Here is an 8117-nt window from a genome sequence, read left to right as displayed (position 1 = left end):
GCACATGTGAGGGCACATTGGACGCGTCTCGGACGAAAATCGGTATGCGGGTTTTTAATCGGTATGCGGGGCAAAAATTTTGCGATAAAAGTAATCGTTATGCGGAAAAATCGCTATGCGATGCCATCGTTATGCGGGGGTCCACTGTATACACCTGGAAAATCCTAGAGGGACTAGTACCGAACTTGCACACGAAAATCTCTCACTACGAAAGCAAAAGACTTGGCAGACGATGCACCATCCCCCCAATGAAAAGCAGGGGTGTCACTAGCACGTTAAGAGACCATACAATAAGTGTCAGGGGCCCGAGACTGTTCAACTGCCTCCCAGCACACATAAGGGGGATTACCAACAGACCCCTGGCAGTCTTCAAGCTGGCACTGGACAAGCACCTAAAGTCAGTTCCGGATCAGCTGGGCTGTGGCTCGTACGTTGGTTTGCGTGCAGCCAGCAGCAACAGCCTGGTTGATCAGGCTCTGATCCACCAGGAGGCCTGGTCACAGACCGGGCCGCGGGGGCGTTGACCCCCCGGAACTCTCTCCAGGTAAACTCCAGGTAAACATCCTGTGGATGAAATGTCCGTTGAGACATTGAGAGGAGACACAAAAGAAGTAGATGCTAGCTGAGAAATGATGGAGGGAGGGCTTCCTGTATGATCTGACGTATCTGCAGATTCAACTGTACTGGTAACATCAGAAACTGTTTTCGTGAGCATGTCTGTGATCTTTCTGCAGCTTCCTACATCTTTCTTTTTCTGTTCTTGAATTTTCTTTTCTTTTCTGTGACGCACTCGCGTAAGAACGTCCAACATCACGTTCACGAGATGCCATAGTGAGGATGTATCACTGTCTGTAATCATGCAAATACAAATTTTTCATTATCAATTATTATTAATTTTTTAATTATTATTCAATTTTTTTTTCTGTCAGTTGGGGGGATATGGCCCTTGTAGCCCCCTTTCCTCTGGCTGCGCATCTAAAAATTCAAAACGTTACCAGAAAGGAGTCATATACAGAACTTTTACCATAGATTAGGTTAGTGATTTGGGCTACGAATATTTTACTAATTCATCCTCCTTGATCTCCAATTTACTTAAACAGAAATCATACCGAGTCCAAGAACAATGCACAATGGTATTTATATTACCATTTTCATAACTAAACTAATCATTATGCTTTGCATGATATATGGCCTACCACCATAGATAAGGACATAAGAATTAAAGAATGCAGGGACAATTTTCAGTTTCACCCAACAAACGATTTTCTGATGTGGCTTATGTGTTTCTGGGGAAATATGTAGTAAATTAATTGATGTTCTACATCACTTCCGTCGCAACTTGAAAACTAAGCATTTGCGACGGAAGTGATTTAGAACATCAATCAATTGAGATCTGTTAATGAAATGATAAAGGCTTAGACAGGATAAAGTGCTTTTAAAACTTACAAACGGAAGTCAGTTTGCGTTTTTAGGTTTTTCTTTATAGTATTTTTACCAAAAATGCTTCTTTACTGGTCCATGCGTCTTTACTGGTCAAGTAACCCTATCAGGTACCTCCCTTAACATTTAGAGGCGAAAACAAACATTTATCCATACACATCAATGTCTATCAACAACACTTCAGTTAATTTGTCACAGTACAAGTCTAGAATGGTAGAACATCGAACTGTCTATTTACAGACAGCGATTCAAACCCCTCATCCACCCTTCTTTTCATTTATCGACTATTGTTTAATACAACTTAGTTAATTGAAGGTGGTTTCCATCCCTTAACCTTCATTGAAAGTGTTCAATCCCTCAGTCCTTCAGTCAAGGCTAGGTTATTGAACACCTACTAATGCTGAGGGATTGGTCACTTATCAAGGCCCTGAGAACACCTTAATAGTACCATTCCACTTCCATTGTCTAACATTGATGACTTTTTTGATCTTAGAAAGCGTGCTGTGCAGGTGAAACATTTCATCAATAAAGATACCCAAGCGCTTATGTTTTTTAAAGATTTTATTAGTTTCAATTGGTAATTTTTGCCTGTGATTATGGTGGGGTAATGTATCAGTTATGATACAGCACCTGGGGAAATGGGAAACACTTGGGTTCACTCCAAGGAAGGAGAGCATTATGATAAATCTTGATGTTAGAGGAGCCATTGCCAAAATCTGTCCAAATGTAGTCATGCAAGGATCCACTTTTTGGTAATTCTTTTAGGTTTAGTCACTCGTTAATAAGGAATTATACATGAAAAGGACACCAGGTGCTTGTGACCTTCTGATTGAATAAAACTGATGTTACTGTAAGTGAAGATTAATTAGTTTACTGTTTAGGCCTTTCCAATTATCATTAAAGTTGGCTATGTTGGCAAACTGTGATATGTAGACAGCTCCAATTGTGATAATTTTCATTAAGGTTTTGATAGTAAAGGATGCAAACAAATACAGTGGACCCCCGGTTAACGATATTTTTTCACTCCAGAAGTATGTTCAGGTGCCAGTACTGACCGAATTTGTTCCCATAAGGAATATTGTGAAGTAGATTAGTCCATTCCATTCCCCCAAACATACACGTACAAACGCACTTACATAAATACACTTACATAATTGGTCGCATTCGGAGGTGATCGTTATGCGGGGGTCCACTGTATTCCCTAAATATTTATTGAGGGTTTAAATAAAACAAAATCACGAGATAAAATTTATTATAGAATTATAAAAAATAAATATAGGTATGTTATATATTTATATGTAGTTTAGTATATTAAAACAGTGGTGCAATAAAAATCCACTACTATTTCTAAAACCATTTTGTTTAACAGTGCCATATTTATGGCATATACTGTATCACAGAACTTCCCAGTCTAAAGGTTCAGAACCTTCACAGAGTGTCAGGTTTGCCGTCAATGCTGATTTTGGAAGTTCCTCTGATATCTGGAATTTTTCATGCTGGCAGAGGTGTCCATCATTATCTAGGCCCCACAAGAAGTTATCTACTGTTGCTGGAAAAAACAGAAAAATACATATTATGCATGTGCAATGCAGGGAGCGAGAGGCTCATTTTCTGTTTTTCTGCACGAAATTATTAGAGATGGAGAAAATATTTTGGATTACTAAGTGTAAATGGTGGAAATGAACTTGTAACATAGTGGCACAGGATTTTTTATGAGGAAAGGGTCAGAAATGAGTACAGTGAAAGGAATTCAAGGATCAAGGGTAACATGCTGAAAGCAGGTGGGGGTATACTGTAGTTTTGGGGTGCTTGGTTTTTTTTTTTTTTTTAATTTTTTTTTTTCAACAGGCCATCTCCCACCAAGGCAGGGTGAGCCAAAAAAAAAAAAAAGAAGAAACATTTTCACAATCACTATCTTCCCAGAGGTGTGCCACTACAATAGTTAACATCTGCAAATATCCCCACCCCCTCCAGAGTGCAGGCACTGTACTTAGGTAAGGGCAAAGAACAGTTGCATAAAACAGTGTATAAAAATAAATGAAATCTCATAGTAGATTAAGGAATAATTTTCAGGAATGCATTAACATCAAAAGTGAGGGATATAAGTATAAAACTATACAGCACCATTAAAATTAACACATAATTGCCACTACATATATCACATAGCAAAACAATTGAATCTTTACCTGAAATTTTAGCAAGATTTCCTGGAATTTTCTGCCATGCATCACCAATGTAATTTGTGTTGGTCACTCCAATACGCTTGAAAACTTCACCACTAGGAGTAAGGGCAAAAACTTCATTGTCACTGAAAAAAAAAAATCAAAACTGTCAGCAAGGTATTTTGAAACCATGTTTAGGAAACAAGTTAGGATGTAAAAAAGGGGGAAATGCTTTCCAGTAATAGTGGTTCTCATGTAATACCTAGTTATAACTACACTTAAGCAAAGTACGTATATACTATATGTGAAATTCTATATGAATGGAGGAACACTGCAGAACCTACTCGTATTTTTGTACCTACCCAAGGTATTAGCCTAAAGAAATGTCCTTTGATCTTCATTCATCCAAGTTTATAACCTTTTTGCTGTCTCTTGTGTAGGTCTAGGTCATGGGTGGGCAAAATCTTCAGTGCAGGGGCCACATTCACAATTATAAAAGGCCGCATAGTATATTAAGTAAAATAATTAATATTTAAAATAGCCAAATTAAAAGGCTTTTAAAGAAAAAAGCAATTAATTTTTTAAAGTAGTATATGACTTGATACTGGCGGGCCGTAGTTTGCCCACCGCTGGTCTAGGTTATTGACACCGGTGCGATTCGTTGATCTACAGTTTTAAGCGCAGCACCCTCAAATATGTTGAGTGGTAAATTTGGGCCTGTGTGCACAGTATAAAAAAAAAACCTGCTTCACATGGTGCATAATGGGAAAGGCAAACCTGACCTTGTGATTTTGAAGCACTGGTATCATCTGACAGTATGGAAGACATACTACTGAGGTAGAGATGAATTTTTGTCAGTTTCAATACCAGAAATATTAAATATTTGACAATTTTCCTGAAGGGAAAGTCCTGACAATGAAAGGGTTAAGAAACAGAACCAATATAATTCAATGTTAGTGCATTTTCAACCCTAAATAACATGTAAAAGTCATCCATTTACAACTCCCTTACCTAATAGACAGATTCAGAGCCAAAAGGCCAGCAACAGGAACCCATGAGAGGCCAATGGGTAGTTCTGGGAAGATGGCTTCTCTCACATACACTCTGCGACTTGAGTCCACAGCCCAGACCATGTGCAGCTTCATACCCACAAAAACCTGGTTGTAATTTTATGTTAGGGTTATAGAACAAATTATTTACTTAATTTACTTCATGTTTTAATTTTTTTGGGGGGTCACCCTGCCTTGGTGGGAAACAGCCGACATGTTAAAAAAATTATTTTTGCCATTTAGAATGCATATGCCATTTATGTAACTAAAGAATACTACACTTTTCTGAACCTAAATAGGTATAAATGCTCCATATTAAGGTAGGGTGACCTATAGGAAACAATGCTTTCCAGAAAAGCATAGACATCACAATGAAATGATCCCTTGAACTGCAACATTCATACACATCTTGTTTAGATAAAACAATGTTCTCTAATAATAATTATGTAACAAGGAATAACACTATACTGTACCTTAGTGAACACGGCATTTCCTTTAAGAGTTACTGGATCAACCTGGATCCATGCTGGTGGAAGACTTCCACTTGTAGGAGTAAGGGGACCTTGTCGCATATATACGCCTCCACGAGTGTCTACTCCCCAGACGACGTCCATACCACATGATATATGGCATAAATGAATATCTCCTACATGAAAAAAAAAAAAATTATCCAATGCTGTATTTAAATGTATGTAGACCTGTACAACCACACCAGGAAGAATTAAAGGCAACTTTCTCCACCAAAAAAAAATAAATAAATGAGTGTACTATTTCACACAAAAAATTCTTCCTGTAAAAACTTTAATGGGAGGTGATATGATGCTGGTGAAGTTTTGCACTCCTTTGATTAAAATAAATAAATGTCCTGTAAAGAAAATGACAACAGACATACTGTACATAAAGGCACAAGATGTACATAAAACACATTTGTCATGCCTAAAACTAATCTTTCAGTACTTCATAAAGTCCAGAAGTTTCACTTAAAGATCATAATTTTTTTTTCCCAGAGAAAAATCAGTTATGCAAATTCTTATATAATTCAGGAAAATTAAGATATTTTACAATGTGTAAATTTAACAAGGCCAAGTTAGATTACAACATTAGTTTTGGTGTGAACTAAAAACAAAGTCACAACACATGTGTTTTCCGTGGTGACGGGGGATGGCCCTTCAATCAAATTTAAATGCCATATATATTGTACTTTGTGGCATTTATGGATTTGGAAAAGGCGTATGACAGGGTGGATAGGGGGGCAGTGTGGCAGATGTTGCAAGTGTATGGTGTAGGAGGTAGGTTACTGAAAGCAGTGAAGAGTTTTTACGAGGATAGTGAGGCTCAAGTTAGAGTATGTAGGAAAGAGGGAAATTATTTCCCAGTAAAAGTAGGCTTTAGACAAGGATGTGTGATGTCACCGTGGTTGTTTAATATATTTATAGATGGGGTTGTAAGAGAAGTAAATGCGAGGGTCTTGGCAAGAGGCGTGGAGTTAAAAGATAAAGAATCACACACAAAGTGGGAGTTGTCACAGCTGCTCTTTGCTGATGACACTGTGCTCTTGGGAGATTCTGAAGAGAAGTTGCAGAGATTGGTGGATGAATTTGGTAGGGTGTGCAAAAGAAGAAAATTAAAGGTGAATACAGGAAAGAGTAAGGTTATGAGGATAACAAAAAGATTAGGTGATGAAAGATTGAATATCAGATTGGAGGGAGAGAGTATGGAGGAGGTGAATGTATTCAGATATTTGGGAGTGGACGTGTCAGCGGATGGGTCTATGAAAGATGAGGTGAATCATAGAACTGATGAGGGGAAAAGAGTGAGTGGTGCACTTAGGAGTCTGTGGAGACAAAGAACTTTGTCCTTGGAGGCAAAGAGGGGAATGTATGAGAGTATAGTTTTACCAACGCTTTTATATGGGTGTGAAGCATGGGTGATGAATGTTGCAGCGAGGAGAAGGCTGGAGGCAGTGGAGATGTCATGTCTGAGGGCAATGTGTGATGTGAATATAATGCAGAGAATTCGTAGTTTGGAAGTTAGGAGGAGGTGCGGGATTACCAAAACTGTTGTCCAGAGGGCTGAGGAAGGGTTGTTGAGGTGGTTCGGACATGTAGAGAGAATGAAGCGAAACAGAATGACTTCAAGAGTGTATCAGTCTGTAGTGGAAGGAAGGCGGGGTAGGGGTCAGCCTAGGAAAGGTTGGAGAGAGGGGGTAAAGGAGGTTTTGTGTGCGAGGGGCTTGGACTTCCAGCAGGCATGAGTGAGCGTGTTTGATAGGAGTGAATGGAGACAAATGGTTTTTAATACTTGACGTGCTGTTGGAGTGTGAGCAAAGTAACATTTATGAAGGGGTTCAGGGAAACCGGCAGGCCGGACTTGAGTCCTGGAGATGGGACGTACAGTGCCTGCACTCTGAAAGAGGGGTGTTAATGTTGCAGTTTAAAAACTGTAGTGTAAAGCACCCTTCTGGCAAGACAGTGATGGAGTAAATGATGGTGAAAGTTTTTCTTTTTCGGGCCACCCTGCCTTGGTGGGAATCGGCCAGTGTGATAATAAAAAAAAATAATACATACCAATTTGATTCAGGTCGAGCTGTTGCCAATGTGATCCGTGGAGTGATTTTGCAGAGAGTCCCAGCCTGATAAAGATATCTCCAGCTGCTGTTAAAACCCACATAGCTTCTGGACGCTGACTCACACTCACAATGCACTCATTTTTTGGTAAGTCAAAAGGCTGAAAACAGCAATGCTAGAAGTTTAAATGTGTCACTCATAAATATACATAACATACTGTAATAATGCATGTGTTTAACCCTTAAACTGTCCAAGCAGATCTACGTTATTTTTACATATTTTCAAATATAACAAAAAAATCTACTTTTTTTACATACATACTTTCAAATGTTGAAAAAACATATATACAGTATAAATTTGGACTGTTTACGGGTTAAAATAGGAATTGACATAGACACCAGAATCAAAATTCTTCATTAAAGACTGGAAGAGATACAAAAGGAAATGTTAAGAAATTGCTTTCTTCATGGCTACAATCAAAACAAAGTAACTTTGCCATTTGAAAGCCTTTTGCAAAACAAATACTAAACCAGGTATACCACCAAGAACTACCATAGATATGAAAGCCTGCTTAGCAGTGGCCAGGAGGCCTATTGCAGAGCTTCTCTAATATTTTCTCAAGTTAACACTTGATTTGTTGCTCTCTCCTGCCTTTAAAATGTGCTACCGACAAGTATAATCTATTAGATTTGAAAAGGCCTGTTGTACAGGTGTCTAAATAAAGGTTCTAACTACTGAGTGTATGTTTTTATCAACTGCATTATTATATTTATAGGAAGTACTAAATGTGTAGTAGGTAGTAGGTTGGTAGACAGCAACCACCCAGGGAAGTACTACCGTCCTGCCAGATGACTGTGAAACAAAAACCTGTAACTGTTTTGCATGATGGTAGGATTGCT

At 38.5% G+C, this 8117-nt stretch overlaps 2 protein-coding genes across 3 annotated transcripts in view; one reads left to right on the top strand and one right to left on the bottom strand.

Moving 5' to 3' along the window:
* Window positions 1-2675: 2675 nt before the first annotated feature.
* LOC128694749 (tectonin beta-propeller repeat-containing protein 2) overlaps window positions 2676-8117 on the bottom strand; it is a 29573-nt gene continuing 24131 nt past the window's right edge. The window contains exons 11-15 of one of the 2 annotated variants that reach the window (XM_070095674.1): window positions 7219-7378; window positions 5125-5243; window positions 4614-4759; window positions 3627-3748; window positions 2676-2989 (exon numbers count right to left, since the gene is read on the bottom strand). In XM_070095674.1, coding sequence (XP_069951775.1) covers window positions 2835-2989; window positions 3627-3748; window positions 4614-4759; window positions 5125-5243; window positions 7219-7378 — 702 coding nt within the window. In that variant the 3' untranslated portion in view covers window positions 2676-2834. Of the gene's footprint in view, window positions 2990-3626; window positions 3749-4613; window positions 4760-5124; window positions 5298-7218; window positions 7379-8117 lie in introns of both variants that reach the window. The other variant, XM_070095673.1, reaches the window with a different exon arrangement.
* LOC128694752 (crustacean hyperglycemic hormone) overlaps window positions 7243-8117 on the top strand; it is a 62288-nt gene continuing 61413 nt past the window's right edge. The window contains exon 1 of the mRNA XM_070095676.1: window positions 7243-7365. The gene's annotated coding sequence lies outside the window, so the exon portion shown is untranslated. The remainder of the gene's footprint in view (window positions 7366-8117) is intronic.

Source organism: Cherax quadricarinatus, chromosome 51, assembly GCF_038502225.1.
Source record: "Cherax quadricarinatus isolate ZL_2023a chromosome 51, ASM3850222v1, whole genome shotgun sequence".
NCBI lineage: Eukaryota > Metazoa > Arthropoda > Malacostraca > Decapoda > Parastacidae > Cherax > Cherax quadricarinatus.
This window is presented reverse-complemented; position numbering and strand designations above follow the sequence as displayed.